Consider the following 25,047-nt stretch of genomic DNA (forward strand, 5'->3'; position numbering starts at 1 on the left):
TTTAAGCTTCTGGGTCTCTCCCTGTTACCACATCCCTCCTAGACTGTTCTTAAATTTATATTCATCATTTTATATTATTTTTACTTAAAGATCCCATCATTTGTGTAACTTTCACACTTCATAATGCAAAACTTGGATCCACCGAGACATCTAGTTCGGTACTGGCACCTAGATGTTCAATAATTTTTGGTTGGTAGGGTCTGAGAAATTTCAGCGTTGCCCGAGTGCAGCTGGAAATGCTGCAGACCATTGCTGGACCTTCTCCACTCCCTCGAGGGGCGGGCTCTGGAGGGTGGGACGTTGGGGTGGCGGTTGGGAAGGACGGCTGTGCCGTAGTGAGATTGGAGGGCCGTGGGATGAAATGGGTTGGGACTGAGGCGAGGACAGGGAACACCACTAGTGAGGGACGGGTACAAGGTGAGAAACAGGTGTAGAGATAATGCGAAATTAGTCTCCGTGGGGAATAAGCCCCTTTCCCAGCATGGAAAAGGCTTCATCAATGTATGTATCTGCCCTACGCTGTAAATACTGTGTCTCCAAACCCTGTGGGAAAAAAAAGTCCCTGCGCTATCATTTGTGTCACATAGCTTTTGAGTGTTCCCATTTGAGTGATTTCTCTCACATTCCGAGACGCTCCTAACGATAAGTGGAAGGGAGCCTGAGTCGGAGGGGCGGTGTTCCAATCGTTCCTAGGGACGATTTTTCAACTCTAAAGACGAGCCCAGTCATCCCAAAATCGTGTTCTAACTAGAGTCCAGACGTGACCGAGAGGGAGGCCCCACCGCCTGGCGGTGGGCGTGCCTGGGGCGAACGCCGGCGGCGGCGGCGCCTCTAAGGGGAATTCGGGACGCTGCGGCATCAGCTAGGGGGTGGGAAGGCCGCGGCGGAGCGGGGTCCGCGCGGACCGTAGGGGGCGGGGTTCCGGAGGTGGCCACGCGGCGCGAGGCCTAGCTTTCCGACCTCGCGTTCGCCGCGGGCAAGAAGGGAGGAGCCTTAGCCCCCCAAGGACTCGGTGCCCCGCTGACTCGCCTTCACCCCGGGCTTCACCATAGACCCCTTTGTGTTCCTGCCCCCGCCCCGGAGGCACCACAGCCAGCGGCGCTGAGTTCCCTCATTGGCTCAACCGGTGGCTTTCTCGATTGGCTCCCGGTTGTTTAGCGTGGTACGGCTTTTCTTGCTCCCATTGGTCGCACAAGCTGCCTCTCAGGCCTTTGCGCGAAGTGATTGCCTGGCCGCTCCAAGTCCCTGGAAGCAGTTCCGGGAAACCCCGCGTGCTGCCGGGATCGCATCTCTGTCCATGACGGGGGGAGGGGGTGGCGCGCGCGCCATTTCTAGTCGTTTTCAAAGCGCCTCGCGCTGATTCTCACGGGCCTGGCCACCGGCCCCTGCTCTTCCCTGGTGAGTCTCGCCCAGGCCCGTGGGGGGAGGGGCCGGGAGCCCCGATTCCACCCGACCCGCGCTCTGCGCCTGGTCCCCAGTTCGTTTTCTCATCGAGGTCCCGGGGTGCGGGTGGGGGTGGGGATGGGCTGGGGGCGGCTGCTGCTTCGTCCAGCAGCACTATAGAGGGCCTGTCCTCGCCGAGGCGCCTCCTCGCCCTTACTCATTTACCCCCTCCCCGGTCCGCGGTGAGGTCCGCCGGGCGCTCTCCCCGCGGCCTGTAGCGGTTGGCAGTGCTTTTCCCGCCTCCGTCCGCTGCTCCACGCGGCCGGCCCCAGCCGGCGGCCTAAGGCGCCCGCGGCCCCATCGCTTCTCCCTGTCTGAGCCGCCTCGCTTCCCGTCTCAGCTGGCGTAGCCTCGAGTGGGATGTGCTGATGGTCGGGTCTGGCGTGAGGGGGTGGGGTGGGCAGAGGGCGGGATGTAAACCCCGGGTTATTTGAGCCGGGAGAAAACTTTTGTGGGGGGCAGGAGACGAAGGGCCGACGTGTTTGGAAAGCCTCCCTCCCCCATTTTGCATGCTGCGAGCCGAGATTTGAAGGAAAAAATGACTACTAGAGGCCATGAAACTTAGGCTTCAAGCAGCGCCCGAGACACATAATTCTAAGAATGTCTTAGGCGCACTAACCCGGAAAGGCGACTTAAAAACAAATATGGTAGTGAGCGTATTATTAGCATTTAAAAAACTTACAGCCACGGGGTTCTTGAAAGGTCCCATCCTTTCACACTGCCTGTTTGAGTTTTTCGCTGTCCTGAAGAGGCTGAATTTATGTTTCATGAGTCAGTCGTAGGATAAGGGCTTGACACTCTTAAACCTTGAGATAACCGTTAGTTTTCATGTCGTTGGTTTTTTTTACAACTTGTCTCTTAATGTGAATAATTTGCATAGAGATGTTTAGAAACAGTCAGGAAGGGGCTACTCTGACTTCCAAATCTCCCAGCAGCCCTTTTAAATCTTAATGAAATTTCTACTTTTTGCAAAAATGCTTAGATCGAATGACTCCAGTCATATTAGTATATTTGCTGCATCAGAAATATGGTTTGGCTGTGTGGCATTGTGTTGAATTGACACGAGTTTTAAGTCTCATGTGACCTAAAAGTCTTTTCTTTTTTTTTAAATGAGCACATTGTATTTGGCTTGAAGAGACATTTTTCCTTGATCTGAACGTTTTGTTTTTCTAGGATTTAATTCTTTTACATTTTTTGGTTAAAATTTACAATTAAAAAAATTCAGTATCCAAATCAACTTGCAAAGAGCCTTTGCAATAAAATAGTCATGAATATTTCTATCTTGTTCTTAATATGCAACTTGTCATTTTGCTTTACACATACTTTAAAAAACATACCACCTTGACAGATGTTCATTGAACTTTTCTGTTAAAAATTTGCTTTCTTTCTGTGACTAATAGTTATTTCCAGCTGCAATACTGAAAGGGTCTTGTGATACTGACAACTTTCGACTTCTGATGATCTTATTTGGTCGTATTTTGGGGTGGTGGGAGCTTGGGAAAACAGATCTCTGTGTTAGGAGACTTTGGACTTAGGATGCATCTTTATACAAATAGGTTGTACTAATCAGTAAACATATTCACTGTAAGTAGTTTTTTTGATCAAAAGTGTGCCAGTTACGAATGTTAATCAAAAGATTTAAACAAATTTCCAGTTCATCAGAATTAAGGCTTGCCTTGAAAACATTTATCAATCCAGAGTTTAACTGCAGTCTGTGTCTGTAGACACATTAGTGGACTATCAAGTCTTAATGATTTGTAATTCTAAGAAGTCATGATACTATCTCATTTCAGAGTAATCTTTTCTGCATTTTCCTCTGTTCCTACTCTGTTATCTCCTTCCTCTCAGTTTTTCTCCATTAACTTCAACTAAATATTAGTGGACTTCGAAATGAAAAGAAGTTGTTTTAAGTCAGAAAACTGCTCCTGGTGCATTTGCACAGTGTTTGATAAGCAGTCTGGAAGTGTGGTTATCTTATGGGTTTTAGTGCTTTTTAGGAAACTTGTATTTTCTTTATGGGTGGCTAGGTATCTTGAGTTTCATCAAGAAAGTAGGCTTTTCTTGATCACCTTCATGTCCTTTATTTCAGTATTCGTTGCAATGTCTTTATTCTGTTGCTTATTGTCTTCATTACATTGTAATTTCACCACAGACAAATGCACTTTAATTCTGTCTTTTGAGGAAGGATAGAGACTGGCCTTGTATGGTTTTACTATTTAATCTGTTCAGGGAGTTGGTTCATTTCAATATTATACATACAGGTTGAACATACAAAATGATTTTGTAAAATGATTAGGTTAATCTGAGACAGCTGATCTAAGTTAATCCTAATTAATATTTGCTGAAACTATTTGGAAGAAGTTAGGTGTCCATTTTTTACTGTTTGGTTTTTTTTCCAGCTTTATTTTACTGATGTGAAAAATTCAGTATGTACTCATTTTTTTAAAATGAAGCAACCTCAACTCTAGCTCACTTTTTATTTTATGTGAACTTAAGACAACCTTTTTAACTTTTAAACTTAGTCATTTTTTCTTTTAAATCTGTGAATGGGAATAGCAAAATAATTTTAGAACAAAAAATAATGTCAAGTTTTGATTTTTTTGTTTTGTGTGAGGCGAAGAAAACCTAAACCACCAGTGTGTTAAACTGGAGACAACAGGACATTTATTTCTCACTGATCTTGGATTTGAAGCAGAGTTAGGAAGATTTGAATGTTCTTAAACCTTGGTTAAGTGGACTGTGGGTGTTCATTATGTTTTTAAACCGAACTTTTAAAAATTGTATAAGAATTGAGTGCTGAAGGACTTTTTAGGATTTTCTGGTGATTTGTTTGATATACTCATCAGGACACAACAGCTACTTTTGTTAATCAGCAATTCTACCTTAAGTAAATTCAAGCCTTTATTTGACCTAGTGTACATGAAGTTCCTTAAAGATCTAATGCTTCCATGTACATTTTTTATGGTTTTACAGGATTGTTACTGCAATTTTAGGTCAGATACATCACAAAAGGCATAAAATAATGCTAGAGGTTATTAGCAGCATGTATACAAATTAGTTCAGCTAAATCATGCATTGTCCTACAAACTAGTTATTTTTGGCTTAATGTAATATAGCTCCTGAATTTTTTCCAGCAGCATAATAAAATGGCTAATCAGGTGAATGGTAATGCGGTACAGTTAAAAGAAGAGGAAGAACCAATGGATACTTCCAGTGTAACTCACACAGAACACTACAAGACACTGATAGAGGCAGGCCTCCCACAGAAGGTGGCAGAAAGACTTGATGAAATATTTCAGACAGGTATAATATGCATTTCTTGTTTCTGACTGGTTATGAAAGTGAGGGCGCAAACCACTATAAATTTTATAGATTTTTTAAGGTTAAATAATACTTATTGTTTCTGATCTATGTAGAGCTGAATGTTTGTTACTTTCCCTTCATTGAAGGCATATTGGGTTTGACTTTGATATTCTTTTCTCATTATTTTGAAGCCTTCTTAGTGTTGAATATGCAGTCTTAGTTGTTTCAGAATAGTACATCAATTTGCATTAGGTTTACCACCAATTAAAATGTATGTTTCAGCATACCAAATTTTACTTTTTTCCTTAATCTAAATCAGTCATCATTTTTCTTTTACTTTTCTACTTTTAGCTTCTTAAAGTGATTGTTAAATCAGCTTAGATCTGATTAGGTGGCATAATAAGAGGACTGGTTAGACTGTATCATCTGAAATGATAATAAATGTTAGACTCCTTGAGAGTTTGTGCCTGTCTACTTTCTGTTAGACAGAAATCCACATCTCTCAGTAATATGGAAGTGTTTGGTTTGTAACAGCTGCTTTAAAAAAAAATCTAGAAGTCCCATGGTTAAGTGCTTAAGCAAATTTGAACATCTTAATATGGTTGGTTGTAAGTGGTTTGAAGTTTAAAGAGGGAGAGATATAATTACCCTTAGGGAGTGCTGTTCATAAATAAATGTGTCCTCCCCCTTTGGGACCATGAATGGAAACTTTCTTCCTCAGTGTTTTGTGGGCCTGTCCAGATTTTGGGAGAGAGAATTGAATTATTTCATAAACGTGTCTTAAGTACCATAGTAACATATATTGGTTATTTTGTCCTTAAATTTTTTTAAATTTGAAAAACTCAGGATAATTTCAGATACTAAGATGATGTCTAAAAATGACTCCTAAGTGATGGTCCCATTTGAAAATCAGCCCTTAGGAACTTTGACATTTCTGCCACAGAGAATTGGCAGTGATCTGCTTAGAGATGCTCTCTTGTAGAGTGTTTTTGTTATTTATAAAAGGCTGATGGTTTAAGTGTAGGGTTGGATTGATAGAATGGATTGATAAGTGTCCTGAGTTGTGGCTTTGGGTGGTGGTATGGAATATTCAAGTAAGGAAACTCCAGTTATTTAGACATGCTCATTTTGAGCTTTTAAAACAAATCATGACAGCATTTTTTAAAGGTAACTTTGCAAGTGGCATTACATTTACTGTATGGAATAAAGTTCTTTTGGCTTTACCAAAATGGAGTCACTTTTGATGTTAGTTCATATGGAGTTGGGGGTTTTAATGTGCCAAATATTTCCATTTTATGTAGGATCAATTCTGAAATTCATTTCTTATATACTATATGGAGATAAATATAACACTTAACAGACTTAAGTAATTATATTTTAAACTTAGTAGATGTTCTGTGTGCAGTTAAATATACTACATATATGGAATGCAGTGTATATTTTTTGTATAGTTTACTTGTGAGTCCATAGTAAAGTCCTTAATGCCATTTGAAAAAAATTGCCATTCTTGACAGTGTTGCAAATGCCACCGCATCTTTTAAATCTCAGCTTGACGCTTCAGAAGAACACAAAATGCCTTAAAATACGACTTTCAGAATTGATTGATCAAGCTGCACTTGCATTTGTAAAAAAGTTTAAAATTATGCCTTTCCACATTCTGACTGCAGCAAAGTAGATGCTTCAATAAACACGTATTTCATATTATCTTTGGTGCTAAGGAGGAAAAGCTGTTGACACTTTTTGGAGAGCAGGAAGGATTAAGTTAGTAAAAATAGTTCTCTCTTTTTTCCCCACCACCTATTGTGTGGTTAGCAACAACTGTAACAGTCCATATAATTTGAAGGTTGATCCTTGGGAAATACAGTGTATTTCTTACCACTCTAACATGGTTCTTACCACTCTAACATGAATCAGAAGTTGTTATATTAATGCTTAATCTGTAGTACAGCGTGTTCATCAGATTTAATTGCCAAGATTTAAACCTTTTGAGGAGTGAGAAATGGGGTTAGGATTTTTATGTTTTCTTGTGGGATATGGGGATTGAAATTCATGTTTATAATTATTGACATTTTAGCTTTTATTTTCATATTTGTACTCTTGACCTGTCTATATAGTAATTGTATACCTGTCTGTTGCAAATAGTTAAGTGAAAATGTAGTTTGTTAGTGATAGTACTGAATGTAACTGTTCTAGATTAATCATTGGTAACACAATGTACATTATCCCTTTTGTTGCAATAATGTTACTCCTTTTCAATTTCCTTTGTAGGGTTGGTAGCTTATGTCGATCTTGATGAAAGAGCAATTGATGCTCTCAGGGAATTTAATGAAGAAGGAGCTCTATCTGTACTACAACAGTTCAAGGAAAGTGACTTATCACATGTTCAGGTAAGGCTATTACTCAGAAATGTCTTTGAACAACTAGTGACCTGAAATTAGTTACTATAATTTTTTTCCTGTGGAGAAGTGGTATTTTTTGTTTGTGATTACCTCTACTTCTTTTAGAAAATTAGTTTTAAGGGAAATGAAGATCTGTTATGGCAGAATTTTCAGAACCACAGTATAAAGTAAAAGTCTCCCCCATTCCTTGTATGCAGTAAGTTACTTTCAAAACTTAAAATCATCCCTGACCAGTGTGGCTCAGTTGGTTGAGTATCATCCTGTAAAGTGAAAGATCACCAGTTCAATTCCTGGTCATGGAACATGTACCTGGGTTGTGGATTAGGTCCTGGGACAGGGCATATATGAGAGGCAACCCATAGATTTTTCTCTTTTCACATTGGTGTTTCTTTCCCTCTCTTTTTCCTTCCCTTTCCTCTTTCTAAAAGTAAAAAAAGCTTTTTAAAAAAATTTAAAATCGAAGTTGGCTAATTGTTACTGGTTTTACATGTTTAAATTACTCACATTTTGGGGTCATTTGATTCTTTCTTACTGTCTTGAAGGGAAGTAATGTAGGTGGGAGAAATAGTTCAGAACATGCGGCAAAGATAGCCCAGTCAACAAATGGAAGACTGTCTTGCTGCTTTTGCTCCATTCTCTGGCACATAGTGACCACTCAGCAAATATTGAGTAAATTCATGAGTAAATGTTTTGTTAAAATTCTGTGAATTTATGTATTTGACCCTTCAACGATTCCTGGTAATTCTTTTTCGTTGAATAACTCGCCTGTTCTAGAACAAAAGTGCATTTTTATGTGGAGTTATGAAGACCTACAGGCAAAGGGAGAAACAGGGGAGCAAGGTGCAAGAGTCTACAAAGGGACCCGATGAAGCAAAGATCAAGGTAAAACATGACTTGTAATGAAATTAAATTTAATCAAATGAAATCAGAGTTTATAGTTTCACTTTTTAAAATTAGTGTTTAGAAATGAAATTATTTAGAGAAAATTAGAAGAATTTTGGAGGCGAACATTTAATTCTATATTTGGTGAAAAAACCCAATTTAGACTCTCCCTCATTCCTTGTTCTTCAGGCGGTCAATGAGATCCATTTATTGATGCTTCTTACAACAGTTTTTTGAATTGATCCAGTCATATCTCTGGTTCATTTTCAAGCACTTTGTTTTGTTTTTTCTCTTGGTAAAAAGTGTTTTTATAACTACTTTGCTTTCTTTGAAGTTTTTTTATTTACCTCAGTTTATTTATAAACTGAGAGTAGTAGTAGTGTCTGCCTCATAGGAGTTGTGAGGATTAAAAGAAGATACAGAAAGTGCTTAAAATAATGCCTGGAATGTAGCAAAAACTGTGTAACTATGAACCATTATTGTTACTATTTAGATAAACTTCTCTGAAAGGTAAATATAGGGCATTTAGTGAAAGACTAGTGAGCCTAATTTCTTAGTTAACTGGACATTGCTGTTTGCTACGGTGATACACTTTTCAATTTGAAATACTTTATTTAACATTGCAGTTCATAGTTTTATGTAGATATGAAATATAAATTATAGTTTCTGCCATATAACTAGTTTATGTAGAGCTCTTTTGTACCTTTTCCCCTTATGCGTAAAATGGCATAACCTCATTCTTACATTTAAAAACAAATTAAATTCATGAAAATTCTTTTTGATGTAATGTATGCATGTTTTTTAACTTACTACTATTCACTGAATAGGCCTGTGTTACTTTCCTAAAGCTATTTACTCTTGATAAGATACATGCTATAGATGTAATATGTGTATATTACATTATGCAGGTATCATGTGTAAATATGTAAATGCATATTAATGTATATTTTATGTATTGCATGTATTTTTATGTTTAAAAGTTGAGTCAAAGGTAAAGGAATGGAGGGTCTAAGGTAACTGTGGTATCCAGGGTTCCTCCGAAGATGTTTTTGAAAACCACTGAACTTGGTGGTATCTAAACAAGATAGCTTGTTGCCCTGACATTGTATAATTTTAAAAACCTGAAGTGCCAGACTCCCCTTCTAGGTAGATTGCATTTCTTTTTCTCCCATTGTGTCTTCGTTCTCTAGGCCTTTTATATGAGCACAGACCTTTGAGGACAAGGACATTATCTTTTTTCCTGTAATTCCCCTTCATATCTAATATAGTCTTGTGAGAAAGTTGGAAATTGGGAAATATTTCATTTGGTAATTGCCAAATATTTTGAGTCTGCTGTATGAGAAATTATCTGGTTCTTAAAAAGCTTGTGGTGTAACAGTACAAAACAGAAGGATCAAATAAAACGGTAAAATTATTTGAGTACAATAGAAGGAGTAGGAAGATGTGAGAAATAAAATGAGGGAAAGCTGCATGAGAGGTAGGACTGTTGATTTTTTTAATGATGGCAAACAGTTTATTTGACAAGTGTCACTGGTGGCTATCAGTATGGTATGTAAAGGGAACAAATAAGGAAACTGGTCTAATTGAGGTAGAAGAGGTATAAAATGAGGAGCTGTGGTACATAAGTATGAATTGGTAGCCTCAGATCAGCTTATGTTGAATTTTGAATAATTCTTGCCTCTATTTTGTTTTCATAACAAAAAAGTGGTATGTCTTTAGAGACTTAATTTGACCACGACGTTTCCATTAAATGTATGGAAAGAAGTAAAATAAAGTGGGAGCAATGTCTGAGAGGAACCAGTGTGAATTTTGATTGATTTTACCTAATTATAAACTACATAGCCTAAGAGGTTGGGGTGCCTTTTAGCAAATATTAATATACTGATTTGTGTGTGATATTTAAGTATAAACAGATGTGTAATCACTTTTAGGCCTTGCTTGAGAGGACTGGTTATACTCTGGATGTGACCACAGGACAGAGGAAGTACGGTGGTCCTCCGCCAGATAGTGTGTACTCTGGCACGCAACCTGGAATTGGAACAGAAGTAAGTGTTCTTCGGCTGTTTGCCAAAATCTTTCCAGTTTGTAGATTATTCTATCTATTGCGTGATTAGGAAAAATACTTGATTCTTTTTAGAGTTTCAGTTACTATTTTTTGGATATCCATCTGTGTTTTGTTGCATCGTAAGCAGAGATAGTCATGTGACTGATAGGTGCTGAATACTTGGTAAAGGAATGTAGAATTCTTGGAACTGGTTGCTAAAACGATGCAAGAAGCAATACACCATTTTAGGTGCTTGAGGTGAGGTTATTTATTTATTTATTTTAAAGATTTAATTTATTTAGTCCTGGCTGGTGTAGCTCAAGTGGATTGAATGCCACACAGGCTGAGAACCAGAGGGTAGCCAGTTCGATTCCTGGTCAGGGCATATGCCTGGGTTGTGAACCAGGTCCTCAGTAGGTACGTACAAGAGGCAACCCACACATTGATGTTTTTCTCCCTCTCTTTCTCCTTCCCTCTCCCCTCTCTTTAAAAATAAAATTTAAAAAAACTCTCAAAACAGCCTGCTATAAATTTTATTGGTTGTATATATTTCATAATTAAGGATATGAACTTTTTTAGCCCATTAGATTGGTTTCATTAATGGAGACTTATTTTATCTTTGCTTTCTATAGATAAGAAATGGGTTTGCTAGTACTCTTAAGATTTCACTGGAAGCATTTGATTAATTTAATAGGAAACTATTTTGAGTAGTTAGAAACATGGTTGATATGCTGACTGTAAAACATGTATCATCCTCTTATATTGCATTGCCTCTTTAGGACAAAGTTACTTTTTTCTATATATTAGATATTATTACGTACAGCAGATACTGTTGTAGCAAAGTCCTTTATATGAGATCACCAGCTTAAGCCACTCTTGTCGAGGAATTTGTTACAAGTAAAATCTGCAGTGTAAAGTTTTGGATTCCTCCCATAACTAAATTTCATAAGATTTGGCCTATACTTGTACCAAATTAAAGTTTTGGAAGTTAGAAAAAATAGATTTTTTCAATTGACAGTATTTTATATTAGTTTCCAGTGTATAGCAAGGAAAATAGGTTTTTAATATATTAGGTGGCTAGTAGATTTAATAAATTGGTTTTGTTTGGTGTCGTTTTTGATGTGGTGAGCTCTAGTGCTTTTGTTCTTTTATGTTTCATCGGAGTCATTAAAACTTTTTAGCTCTTGCCCTGCTGGGTAACTCAGTTGGTTAGAGTGTTGTCCTTATATGCCAAAGTTGTGGGTTTGATCCCTGGTCAGGACACGTATAAGAATCAGCCATTGAATACATAAATAAGTGGAACAACAAATTGATGTTTCTCATCTCCCCTGCCATTCCTCTTGCTCTAAAATTGATGTTAATTTTTTTAAAAAACACTTTGAGCTCTTTTGTTTAAAAAGACTTTATTTATTTTTGGAAAAAGGGAGGGAGAAAGAAAGGGAGAGAAGTATCAGTGTGTGGTTGCCTTTCATGTGCCCTCAACTAGGGACCTGGCCTGTAACCCAGGCATGTGTCCTGACTGGGAGTCAAACCAGTGACACCTTGGTTCTCAGGCTGACACTCAGTCCACTGAGCCACATCAGCCAGGGCTAAAAAATTTTAAGCCTTCAATTGAGGAAGTTGAAATTAGGGTCAGTGCCTGAAACTGATGATGTTAAGAACTTCAGTTACGTGAATGAAAGCTATGATGTTTTATCTTTGCATAAAATTACTGTAAATTCTATAAATGAGCACTTATTAACAGATGCTGTTACTAAGCAAGAGAGAGACAGAGAAACATTGATGTGAGAGAAAGATTGATTGGTTGCATCCCATATGCACTGAAACTGGAGATCAAACCCGTAACCTAGGTATGTGCTCTGACCGGGGATGGAACTGACAACCTTTCTTTGTACTAGGCAGCTGCTCCAACCCACTTAGCCACCCAGCCAGAGCTAATTTGGTTTTGAATACTGTTTAGTTTTAGACTTTTAAAGTTCTTTTAATGTCCTAAGGTAAACTGATCTTGAAACAAGGCCACCTCTTATTTCTTATATAAATCATTATTTATGGCCTGTTTCTTTATGGACCCCAATGATTTATAATATTGGGTACCTTATTGACCACAGATTTGTAGATGTTTGTTCTAAAATAAAGCTGCATTGTCTTAGAAAATATGTAAGTTGGACTTCTAAGATTCAAATGGGTACAATGAGCTCATTCTTATGAATCCTTTCTATAAAGTGATTATTCAGTCATTAAATTATATTACTGAAAATACAGGTTTTTCACTTCAGGTATGCTCAGGAGGCAAACTTGTCTGGTTCGAAAAATACAGGTACATGTGTTATATAAATAGTAGTATAATCTGACATTCAGCTTCCTCACTTAGTTGTGTGTCAGATATATTAAATATTTTCATAGTGCCACTGCATGTACTCTTTGTTTGCTTTTGCATGTACTTGTAATGGGTAGGGAGAAAATTTGGTTGGTGAGTAATGTAATTATGAAGCACTATTGGATTATGGTAATAAAACAATATAGAGGTGAATTTACTTCCCAGAATGGTTTTAAAATATTTTCAAATATAAAAATACTTTAACCAAAGTAGGCTAGAGAGCCTAGCCACATTAAAAATGCATTTCAGCCCTGGCTGGTATGGCTCAGTCTATTACCAGCCTGCGAAGCAGAAGGTCACAGGTCAGTTCCTGGTAGGGCACATCCCTAGGTTTGGGCCAAGACTTCAGTTGGGGTTGTGTGAGAGGCAACTGATCAATCTTTTTCTTGCACATGATTCTTTCTCTCTTTTTCCTCTTTCTAGAAATAAATAAAATAAGTAAAAAATGTATTTCAAAGTTAATATCGTTTCTTGTATATTTCTTATCTCAGGATACCTTTTATCAGTAGTTTTTTTCAGTGCTGTGCCTTAAAAAGATTTTAGAGTTGATATGTTTATTGAATGATGATGCATGTTGATATAGCGGAAGCTAGTGAGAAGAGGTCAGACTCTGGATATTTATTGATGGGTTGGACGTAGGGATATGAGAGAAAGGAGCTAAGGATGACTTCAAGGCTTCTGACCCTGAGTACCTGGGAGGATGGAGTGCCATTTACTGAAGTAAGGCTGTATGGAAGAGCAGATTAGCAGGACTGAAATGTAGCAGTAGTGCTGTCCTCGACACATCTCAGATGTTTCAGACCTCTGACTCTGGCTGTTGTGTGATCAGTTGATCATAGGAGTTTGGAATTCAGGGGATAGTTTTGGCTGGAGATTGTAAATATGGGAAGACAAAAGCATCTATGTGGTATTTAAAAACCATGAGTTTGGGTGTGGTCACCAAGAAAGTTGTGCGGAGCTTAGAGAAAAGGTCTAAGGTCCGAGACCTGAGCCCTTCAACGTTTAGAGTTTGGGGAGATGAGGAACTAACAAAGAGGACTGAGAAGAGCAAGCCAGTGACATGAGAGAAAAACCAGGAGTATGATGTCTCAGAAGTCAAGTTAAAGTTTTCACAGAAGGAATGATATATCAAACTTTCCAAGTAAGATGAGGACTGTGAATTGATATTTGATTGTAGTTGACTTTGATAGGAATGGTGGTAAAAGTCAGATTTGGAGAACATTGGAGAAAGTAGGAGATGAGGAATTTGAGATAGCAAGTAGATACAATTTTGTTTTGGGGTTTTTTTGGAGGAATTTTGCTATAGAGGCTAGCAGAGAAATGGGAAAATAGCTGGAAGGCATTTGCAGTCAAGATATACTCGTATTTTTGTTTAAATTTCAAGGGAGAAATTATACTTGTGCTGATGGAAGTGATTGATATATGAAAGGGGAAATTGATAAAATTGTTACTGGTCTGTGTGTCCTTGAGTAGGAAAGAAAGGATGGGATCTAGTTAGTGTAGAAGTTAATGGTATGAGGTAGATGCTCACTCATACATTTGTTCAAAGGTGAGCAACCACTGTGTCCAGTGCTGGGAATAAAATGAAGAACAGGTTATGAGCTCTCCACTGACATACAGATTGAACCCTCTTGCTGGTGTCACTCCCAGATGAGGATATGGAGATTCACTGATTAAGAAACTTGATCAAGGGACTTCCGCCAAGATGGAGGCGTAGGTGGGAACACTTTTCATCCTCACATGACCAAATCTAAAAACAACAAAGTTTTAACAACAATAAACACAACCAAACGAAAATCGAATAACGAGTCTGGAAACAATGAACTACTCAGCTAAACCAGTGAGAGGGGCAAAACCAGCAGCGGAGCCAGTCAGGCAAAAAAGATCCGGGCGGTGCACTGGGCCAGGATCCCAGGTGCGGGCTAGTTACGGGCAGAACCCAGGGAAGAGGCGCTGCTGGCTGTCTGCAGTCAGTTGCGCACTTGCATGCAGATAAACCAGTGAAGACGTGAGCTTTGAGATAGATCTCGCAGGCCCCAGCGACTGACGCAGGGCGGTAGACTCACACATTTGCACTCGGATAAGCAGGTGGGGGCGAGTGGTGAGGTGGACTGGGCCAGCGGAGAGGACCTCCATCGCTCCCTCTCTGACTCCGCCCCCACATACAGTGTCACAAACCTGCAACCTGGGTGGCCCCGCCCCGGTAAATGCCAAGGCGCCTCTACTCCTATGTAACAGGTACGAACAGATCAAAACATGACTCAAGAACAACTCAGAGCCCCAGAGCCGATAAATCTAAGCGATGAAGAAATAGCCAAACTTTCAGATGCACAGTTCAAAACACTGGTGATCAGGATGCTCACACAACTGGTTGATTTTAGTCACAAATTAGAGGAACATATGAAGGCTAAACCAATTGAAATAAATGGAAATGCACAGGAAACCAATAGTAATGGAAAGGAAACTGGGACTCAAATCAAAGGAGTGGACCAGAAGGAGGAAAAAAATGACCAAACAGAAAGGGATGAAGAAACAAGAATTCAAAAAAAGGAGGAGAGGCTTAGGAACCTCCAGGACATCTTTAAACGTTCCAACATCTGAATTATAGGGGTACCAGAAGGGGAAGAGGAACAGCCACCAGTGGAAAACTTATTTGAACAAATAATAAAGGAGAGTTTCCCCAATCTGGCAAAGGAAATAGACTTCCAGGAAATCCAGGAAGCTCAGAGAGTCCCAAAGAAGTTGGACCCAAGAAGGAACACACCAAAGCACATCATAATTACATTAGCCAAGATTAAAATGAAAGAGAGAATCCTAGAAGCAGCAAGAGATAAGGGGACTGTCACCTACAAAGGAGTGCCCATCAGACTGTCAGCAGATGTCTCAAAAGAGACCTTACAGGCAAGAAGGGGCTGGAAAGAAGTATTCCAAGTCATGAAAACCAAAGACCTACAACCAAGATTGCTTTATCCAGCGAAGTTTTCATTAGAATAGAAGGACAGATAAAATGCTTCTCAGATAAGATCAAATTCAAGGAGTTCATCATCACCAAGCCCTTATTATATGAAATGTTAAAGGGACTTACCTAAGAAAAAGAAGTTAAAAAATATGAGCAGTGAAAGGACAGCAAACTCACAGTTATTAAGAACCACACCTAAAACAAAAGCAAACTAAGAGGACAGCTAGATCAGGAGTGAACCATAGAAATGGAGATCACATGGAGGGTTAGCAACAGGGGAGTGGGAGAAGGAGAAAGGGGGAGAAGGTACAGAAAATAAGTAGCATAGACAGTAGATAGAAAATAAGGGGGAGGGTAAAAATAGTAGGGGAAATATAGAATCTAAAGAACTTGAGACACGTGTTCATGAACTAAAGGGGGGAGAATGGTGGGGGAGGGGTGTGCAGGGTGGAGGGGAACGGAGGAGGGGAAATAGAACAACTGTAATGGCATAATCAATAAAAAAGTTAAAAAAAAAGGAACTTGATCAAGGGAACGAAAATGTAGGTTTTGAAATCAATGTAATTTGAAACTCACTGTTGCCCTGTTAGCTGGGCCAGTCAGCCTGTTTTTCTCTGTACAATCCATTTTCTACTGAGTTACCAGAATATTCCTTATAGAACATAAGTCATACCTAGTCACTTGTCTGCTGAAAACTCTGATATATTTCCAACACATTTGGAATAAAACTCAAACTCTTAACCATGGTTTAACTTAATCTGGATCCTGTTCTCTCTTTCTCAATACTGTGTCCTATGTGGACGTTGGATTCCAGTCACTGGCTTGTTTGCTATGATTCAGTTGTGGTGGTTGTACTCTACCATCTTTTTGTACTTGTTCCCTCACTCTGGAATGTTCTCTCCTCAGATTTTTACTTGATTTTCTCTCTTAAGAGAAATTTAACCATCTGTTAAAATTTAACCATCTTAGGGAGGCCCTCCTAATTTAAAATACAATCTCTTCCTCATCATTTTTACCCCCTTCTGTTGCTTTTATTTTGTTAGCCTTTAACACCTAAAATCATAGTGTTTATATTTTTATTTTCATTGGTGATATAAGCTTCATGAATACCTGGGTCTTTGTTCACTGTATCTCTAGAACTTAGAAAAATACTAGGCACATGGGTCCAAGGTACATGCGTTTCCATGTCTTATGCAGGGTTTGTTGATTAGAGAAAGCCAGTTGTCTGTATAGGTTAGGCACGCATTAGAGCGACTTGAAGCTGATAGTTAAAAAACATTAATTGGATATGAATGGGAATGAGATTCAAAGTATTCGAAATTTTTTTGTTTATGAGAGTAATGTTTTCTCAGTAAATTGTATCTTTATTGTAGAATATGTAGAAACTATAACAAGGAAAAAGAATAAAATTAAGAGCACGTTTTTCATGTATTGATAACTACTATTAGTATTATTCTAATAGTCATTCTTATCTATACATACATCTATAGTCAACAAACAAAAGTTGGCACCGCTAGCCTTATTGGTGATTTGAGGTAAAATCAGGACAATCAAGAGGAAATTTTTAATTCTTACCTGAGGACATTTTTTTCCCCATTGCTCTTTGTTTTTGGATGAGGGGAGAGAGAAAAACATCAATCAGTTGCCTTCTCTTCTGTGCCTCAATCCAGGATCAAATGTGCAACCTGAGTATGTGCCTGATGGGTAATCAAACCTATGACCTTTTGGTCCACAGGATAATGAAGTTGAAACCAACTGAGTCATATGGGCCAGGGCAAGAGGAAGTGATTAAAACTAGGCAATTGGGCCCTGGCTGGTGTAGGTCAGTGGACTGAACGTGGGCCTTGGAACCAAAGGATAGTGGTTTGACTCCCAGTCAGGGCATATGCCTGGGTTGCAAGCCAGTTCCCAGCAGGGGACACACAAGAGGCAGCCATACATTGATATTTATCTCGCTTTCTCCCCTTCCCCTCTAAAGATAAATAAATAAGACCTTAAAAAAAAAGTAGGCAGTTGGAGATACAGAATTCCGTTTGGGATAGGGATCTGACAGATGACTATAGAGTTGTAGGTTTGGGGGTGGAGAAAATACAGTGAAGAATAGTAGAGCCATAATTTTGGGAAACACAGATTATTGTTGGTGGATAGAAGAATCACCATGGAAAGGATAGGAAAATAATTAAAGGTAAGAAGACCAGGTTAGTGGAGGGTTCTAAAGGCGTAAGAGGATTTTCAGAAGGTAGCATCACCACTGCTCATGCTTGTTGAGAAGGCAAGGATGATGAGACTGAGGAAAGAAAATCTGGTCATTAGAAGTTAGTGACATTTGGGCATATGGTTTAGTGTTAGAGGAAGAAGTCAATTTTAGAGAGAGTATAGGTGCCCAGGGTTTTTCGCAGTGGGTTTTCATTAGAAAGATGGGTCTGTAGGGATACTATTCAGATGATGCCTTAAATGTCTTATTTTTACTTCTCTGTAGCTGCATATTACTAAGCATACAGATGTGTTGAAAAGAAAAACGGCATGAGTAAAACAAAAGATGAGGCATATGTTCAGAGCACATACCATATTTCGCTGTGTATGGTCACACTTTTTAGCACCAATTTTTGAGGGAAAAATAAAGGCATGCATTATACATGCATATATAAGGATTACATGCCATGGGTATAACAGTGGGTAGAATAATCCTGTGTATAATGTGCACGAACACATTAGCGTGCATCATACACGGCAAAATACAGTAAATATGAAAGGAAAGATATATAAGCTAAGGTAAAGGATTTTTGTTTGTATTTTTGTTTTGTCGTGGGAGATTTAGCTAGTTTGAAGACAGGAAGGAACCAGTTGACAGGAAGGGATGTACTGAGCAAAATACAAGAGTTTAAGAAATAAAGGTTTGTGATTATTTCCAAAAGAAATTGGTGAACCAAAAAATGTGTGTATGTATTAGTGTTAAGAAGTTAACCTTGAGCCCTGACTGGTGTGACTCAGTGGGCTGGGCGCAGTTCTGCAAACTGAAAGGTTCCTGGTTCGTCGATTCCCAGTCAGGGCACATGTCGGGGTTGCAGGCCAGGTCCCCAGTACGAGGGGTGTGAGAGGCATCTGATGTTTCTCCCTCATAGATGCTTCTCTCTCTTTCTCCCTCCCTTCCTCTCTCACTAAAAGTAAGTAAATAAAGTATTTTCCTAAAAAAAGTTAACCTTGGAAAGGAAATAAATCTCTTTCTCTGAGGTATAAGGAAAGAAGTGAATATAGATATTGAGAAAGGTTGTTAAGGTTCAGAGGAAAAAATATGAGGAAACCAGCAGCTTTCCCAGATGACCTTAAAATAACATTTAGTGAACAAGAATTGGAGGCTTCAAGGAGGTGGAAGATTTGAAATGCTAGAGATTCAGTACACCTCAAGTTTTATCTGACAGCAGTGAAGGGGAATCTGAGGTTTTTTTTGTTTTTTTTTTAAGATTTTATGTATTTACTTCTAGAGAGAGAGGGAGAGAGAGAGAGAAACATCGATGTGTGAGAGATACTTCAATCTGTTGAAGTATCCAACCAGGATACTTGGTCACTAACCAGGAACTTTGCCCACAACCCAGGCGTGTGCACTGACTAGGAATAGAACCTGCAACCTCTCGGTTTGCAGGGCAGCACTCAATCCACTGAGCCACACCAGCCAGGGTGAATCTTGAGTTTTTTGAAAAGGAACTGTTGTAGAGCTCAACATCAGAAACTTATCACCTGGTATAACTTTGACATCTTTTGGATTACTATTATTAATTAATCATGTCATTTTTCAGAATATGAGGTGTTGATGTAGAAGAATTTCACTAGAAAATTCGCGTTATACAAATGCTAGTTTACTGTTTAAGACTGTGTGGATTGCAAATGTCTTAACAAAAGAATGTTTTTAATGCTGCTGACATGGAAACTTGAAGGAAATTGTGGTATGAAATGCTGAGGGTTTCTGGTTATTCTAATTTGTTATGGTGTATTATAATTGAATTCTAGTATATAATTTTAATTAAAATAGAACACTCAATCTTCATATGGTGAAGCATTTTTTCATTCCTTAAAATGTAATTTAAAAAAAAGATTTGTATTTACTTATTATTTAAAGGTGAAGGGAGGGAGAAAGAGAGGAAGAGAAACATGAGTGTGTGGTTGCCTCTCACATGGCCCCCATGGGGACCTGGCCCACAACACAGGAATGTGCCCTGACTGGGAATTGGACTGGCGATCCTTTGGTTAGCAGCCGGCGCTCAGTCCACTCAGCCAGGGCACACCAGACAGGGCAAAAATGTAATATTTTGATAGGGATCGATTGACACCCTAGAGTTAGAGTTAAGAAGACTTGAGGAAGACCATATTAATCTTGTATTCAATTATTGTTTTATAAAAATGCAGACATATTTCCATGAAGATACATATGTGTCCTTTATTCCATTTCTTACAAAATGGAATACAGATTATAAATATTCAAATTTTAGTACAAAATTTGCACACTTCTTAAAAAATTTTTACTTATTTTTTAGAGAGGGGAGGGGAGGGAGAAAGGAAGAAAAACATCAATCATTTTCCTCTCTTGTGCTCCCAACTGGGGACCTGACCTGCAGCCCAGACATGTACCCTGACTGGGAATCAAACAGACAACCCTTTGATTCTCAGGCCAGCACTCAATTCACTGAGCCACATCAGGTAGGGCCAAAATTTGCACTCTTATTAATATATTAATCAGTTTCCATATTTCAGTACAGAATATTGTTTTATGTTGATGACTCTTAAGTCATTGTTATAAAAATTAGGGTTAGTTTCATAAGATTCATATTGTCCCCATTCCTGCTTAACCACCTTTTGGTCTCTACTCCCTTAAAGAAAAGGCACTTAGCCCTGACTGGGGTTGCTCAGTTTTGTCCCCAGAAAACAAAAGGTTGACAGTTAGATTCTGGTGAGGGCATGAGCCTGGGGTTGCTGGTTTGGTTCCTGATGAACAGATCAATGTTTCTCTCTTTCTCCCTCTCTTCCCCTCTCTCCAAATAAATAAATAAATAAAACTTTTTTTTTAAGGCAGTTAGGCTTTATAGCTCTAAAATCAAATGTTTACATTGGATTCTAATATGGAGGTTTTCTTTCAGGTCTTTGTAGGTAAAATACCAAGAGATTTATATGAGGATGAGTTGGTGCCCCTTTTTGAGAAGGCTGGTCCCATTTGGGATCTACGTCTTATGATGGATCCACTGTCTGGTCAGAACAGAGGGTATGCGTTTATCACCTTCTGTGGAAAGGAAGCTGCACAGGAAGCTGTTAAACTGGTATGTGATAACAAACATATCTACTGTGTAGCAAGTTGTTAGTCGAGAGAATTACATCAATTAAAAATGTTGGCAGTTAACATTGTTTCATTTTCCTTAGTTTTTGCTTTGAATGTTTTTATATTGACTGAGTTGGTATGTGGCCTTTGCTCTAACAAATAACCAAGAATTGCTATGCTTGAGAAAGTCTCCCATTATTTAAAAAAATTATTAGAGTGATTAGTATCTATATTTCATTTGAATATTTGTCTTCTGCAGCTCTCTTTTGATTTTAGACAAAAAAGGGTGTCAGTTCTTGCCGTCAGACTTGATGATAGGATTCTTAAAGTAATGAAGGCTTAGGACACTGTTGCCAATTCAGGAAATGGTTCTGAATCTGTTTTGTTTTTTGTCATAGCCTAATCATGCAATTTATTTACTTTCTAAGTGTATTCTTGTTTTTTATAGTTTTGTTTCCAGGTCATTTAGTCTTCTCTGTCTTTAATCTTTCACTTTTTTACTATTTTATAACAAATATTCCGTTAATTTCTTTTTATAGGGCCTTTTACTCTTTGTATTTATGAGTTGTAATAGTAACATTACTGCAAATTAAATATATCTTTACTCCTACTGAAGTAAGATACTACCATCTCTATAACTTTAAATAACAGTATCATTGTTTTTTTGACATAATCTTTTGCCAGACATCTATCTAAAGGCGTCATTTAGATTCTAGTCCTAGAACAGTAGCCCCTTTCACCAAGGTTTTTGTTCCATTGGTTGCCTTTATATTAGTTCCACCTCTAGCTTGAAGTTTTTAAAGCTTTATTTCCATTTTCTAGCAACATATGGATGATTTCATGTAATAATAACATGTCTTTTAGTAAATAAATGGGTAGGTAATGTTAAAACACGAGAAGCTAAAGTTTATTGAGGAAACCATATAGTGATTTAAATAAAACATTTTTTATGTCTATCATTTTATATAACTTTGAAAGTATTGTGTTTGGTAAGCAGTTTAAAACCTTGTATGTATGTATATGTAGAATTCTGTGTTTTGTGTAGAATGTGAAGTTCTAAAATACTTTTGCATTAATTAAACATAGTTGTTACTCTTTATATATACAATTATTTTGCCAATGGCTTGTTGATATCTAACTTTATCCCCAAGGTACTTTTTATGAAATATCTCTGGAAAAAAATTTTAGATAAAGTTGAAATATGAAATAAGATAATTTAAAAAATATAGTGAGAGTAGCTTTTGGTCATTTATAATATGGAGGAACAGTGAAGGTTAACAAAACCAAACTGAAATGAGAGACTGACTATGACAAATTTAAGAATACATGTTTACATTGTGGCAAGCCTGAGGGAACTCGTGAGTTCATGAAGCCTGGAGTGTTTGACCTTAAAGTGTTGAATTGTTTAAGTTAAGATCACTTGTCCTGAGTTTGGGGTGGTTGTGGGGTGTCTGGTTCTTTTCTTCCTTGCAGTGTGACAGCTATGAAATTCGTCCTGGAAAACACCTCGGAGTGTGCATTTCTGTGGCAAACAACAGGCTGTTTGTTGGATCAATTCCGAAGAATAAGACTAAAGAAAACATTCTGGAAGAATTCAGTAAAGTCACAGGTAAAACAAAAATGTATTTAGAAGTTAATTTGGGGAAATCTGTGGTAGTGTTTATAAGTACAAAAAAAGGAGGTGTCAGTTTAAGAGTTCAGATGTGTGTCCGCTGTCACAGTTGCCTCCTTTCTGCTTTATAGTGGTTTTGACTAAGCAAGTTCCCTCATCTTCTTAATATCTTAGAATGTCCCCTTTACTTCTTTACCTTTATTGAAGTTTAGCTTTGTACCAGAGCTTTTGCCCTGTGCTCCTCAGGTGTGAGGGCTCTTTCCCCTCCAACATTCAGTGAAGAGCCTAACATTGATTTAAGGCCAAGGGGATGAGAGTTCTTGTCCTCTTCCTGTTGCCTATCTAGATCATATTTTTCAAAATTTCCAATTCTAAACTCATGGAATTGATTGAGAAGTACCTTTTATTCACAGGTCTGTATACATTTATATATAACTGAAATAAAATTCAATGAAACCATATTTTCACTATTACTCGTGATTTAGTCAGATAGTTCCTATTCCATTTCATTTTTTTAAAGTGCTATTGGAGATCTACTAAATGCCAGCTGTGATTCTAAAAACACTGTTTTAGACTATTACTTTGTACCCTTAAAAAATAGACCACTATTCCTTTACATTTTTGTCATCCAGTTATACTGTCTTTCCCCTTCCCTCATGCTGTCATGTATTGTTCTTCGGGTTTCAATTTCAGTCTTTTATTAATGGAAGATTTGCTATTGGCTCACAGTCATCCTTTTCCGCCCTAAATTGACTTACTCTTAGTCCTTTTTATACATGTACATGGTCGAACCATCCAAAGCCTAGCGTCCGAGTTTTATGACCATCTCATCTCCTGTCCTTTAGCTCCTCAACATCCAGCTCACATTCTGGATCTTGTTGCCACAAATTCTAACCACTCTGGAATTTTGGACTTCTAGCACCCCGTGTTGTAATCCCTGTCCCTATTCACCATAATTGTGTGGATCTAATACCCCTACTGGTGCTGTTTTTTTTACCTCATCAGTTTATTACCTGCCAGCTTATTTCTGGCTTTATGTCCATTTATTCATTCATTCAAAGTGTTTATCTAGTGCCTATTAAGTTCTGGTATTGTACTACTTGCTAGGGTACAGTGGTGAGTAAGAGAGAACTATTCTCTGCCCTTGTAGAGTTTCATTCTGGGAAAGGAGAGAAGACTAAAAAAATACCTTTACACATTATAGTAAGCACCGTGTGTAAAGAGAGAAATAAAGGATATTTTATTAGAAAATAGCTACTATCCTGGTTTTGCTGGTTATGGAAGGCTTTTCAGATAGAGACATTTCATCTACAACATTAACAATAAGGAGAATGTATTAGTGTGCAAAGAGCCAAGGGATGTCATTCTGAGACTGCAGCACATGTCAGTATTCTAAGGCAAGAAAGAACTTGGGTATAGTAAAGTAAAAGAAGGCCATTGTTTTTATTTTTTATTCTTTTAAAGATTTTATTTATTTATTTTTAGAGAGGGGAAGGGAGGGAGAAAGAGAGGGAGAGGAAAATAATCAGTGTGTGATTGCTTCTCATGTGCCCCCTACCAGGGACCCAGCCTGTAACCCAGGCATGTGCCCTGACTGGGAATAACTGGTGGCCTTTTGGTTTGCAGGCCAGCACTCCATCCACTGAGCCACACCAGCCAGGGCAAAGGCCATTGTTTTTACAAAGTAGAATTATATGAAATGAAATAGGCAGGGCTTTTGTACACCATGTAAGGAGTTTGGATTAGTGTATGTACAAAGTCTGTCCAGCATGTATCCAACCATGTAATATGAAAAAGACATTTCTTGAAGAAGGCACAAGAAACATTATACATAGTACAGTGGTACCTCAGTCCCCTTCAAAGTAGGCACCTTAGGACCTCACACAGTTCTCCTAGTCGCCATCAGCTGCCCTGTTGTATTTTCCTGAATCTCATTGACAGTCTGAAATCTCTTCCCTTTCAAAGGTGATTTTGGTTTTTCAAATCTGGGGTGTAGGGTGGCTGAGTCACCTGGTTGATTTGATGTTTTCTCAAAAAAAATTGCAGGAGATACAATGCATGAGCAGGAGCATTGTCTGTCTTTTTTTTTTTAAGTATATTAATTGGATAGACTTTTAAAATATTTTATTTATTTTTAGAGGGAGGGGAAGGGAGGGAGAAAGACAGGGAGAAAAACATCAGTGTGTGGTTGCCTCTCACTTGGCCTCCTACTGGGGACCTGGCCTGCAACCCAGGCACGTGCCCTGACTGGGAATTGAACTGGTGACCCTTTGGTTTGCAGCCTGTACTCAATCCACTGAGCTATACCAGCCAGGACAAACATTGTCTTGAAGAAGCTACCAATCACTAGTTGTCTATAGCTGCAGCCTTCTGAACCATTGGAATAGTTTCTGTGGAGGAATGTGCAACCTTAACACAAAAGTAAATACAGATTTGTTGCCATACTTGCTCGGTCACTTTGAATGTGATGCCACACACTACATATGCTCACTCAAGGGCATCTACCGCCCCCAGTGACTGGTACAGTGAAGTCATCATTGGGCATGTGCATTCCAGTCCACTCTCCTTGGCTGCCAGGTTACACTGATGTGCAAACCATTCTTGTTATGTTAACAATGGTTGGACTTTTCCTGGACAGACCTCTTATAATGAGAAGTATTTGAAGGTCGTAACTAGGGAATAACATCTGTTTTATGTTTATAGATTATTATTATTTCTACTGC

General features: G+C 38.5%; 1 protein-coding gene across 3 annotated transcripts in view; it reads left to right on the top strand.

Annotated features, from left to right (window-relative positions):
* Positions 1-1,261: 1,261 nt before the first annotated feature.
* Positions 1,262-25,047, top strand: part of HNRNPR (heterogeneous nuclear ribonucleoprotein R) — a 32,625-nt gene continuing 8,839 nt past the window's right edge. The window contains exons 1-7 of one of the 3 annotated variants that reach the window (XM_053660272.1): positions 1,262-1,398; positions 4,578-4,746; positions 7,015-7,133; positions 7,920-8,027; positions 9,959-10,072; positions 20,537-20,713; positions 22,186-22,321. In XM_053660272.1, the coding sequence (XP_053516247.1) occupies positions 4,590-4,746; positions 7,015-7,133; positions 7,920-8,027; positions 9,959-10,072; positions 20,537-20,713; positions 22,186-22,321 (811 nt within the window). In that variant the 5' untranslated portion in view covers positions 1,262-1,398; positions 4,578-4,589. The remainder of the gene's footprint in view (positions 1,399-4,577; positions 4,747-7,014; positions 7,134-7,919; positions 8,028-9,958; positions 10,073-20,536; positions 20,714-22,185; positions 22,322-25,047) is intronic. The other 2 variants (XM_053660271.1, XM_053660273.1) reach the window with 2 other exon arrangements.

Source organism: Artibeus jamaicensis, unplaced genomic scaffold, assembly GCF_021234435.1.
Source record: "Artibeus jamaicensis isolate MK-2021 breed Jamaican fruit bat unplaced genomic scaffold, CSHL_Jam_final scaffold_847, whole genome shotgun sequence".
Lineage (NCBI taxonomy): Eukaryota > Metazoa > Chordata > Mammalia > Chiroptera > Phyllostomidae > Artibeus > Artibeus jamaicensis.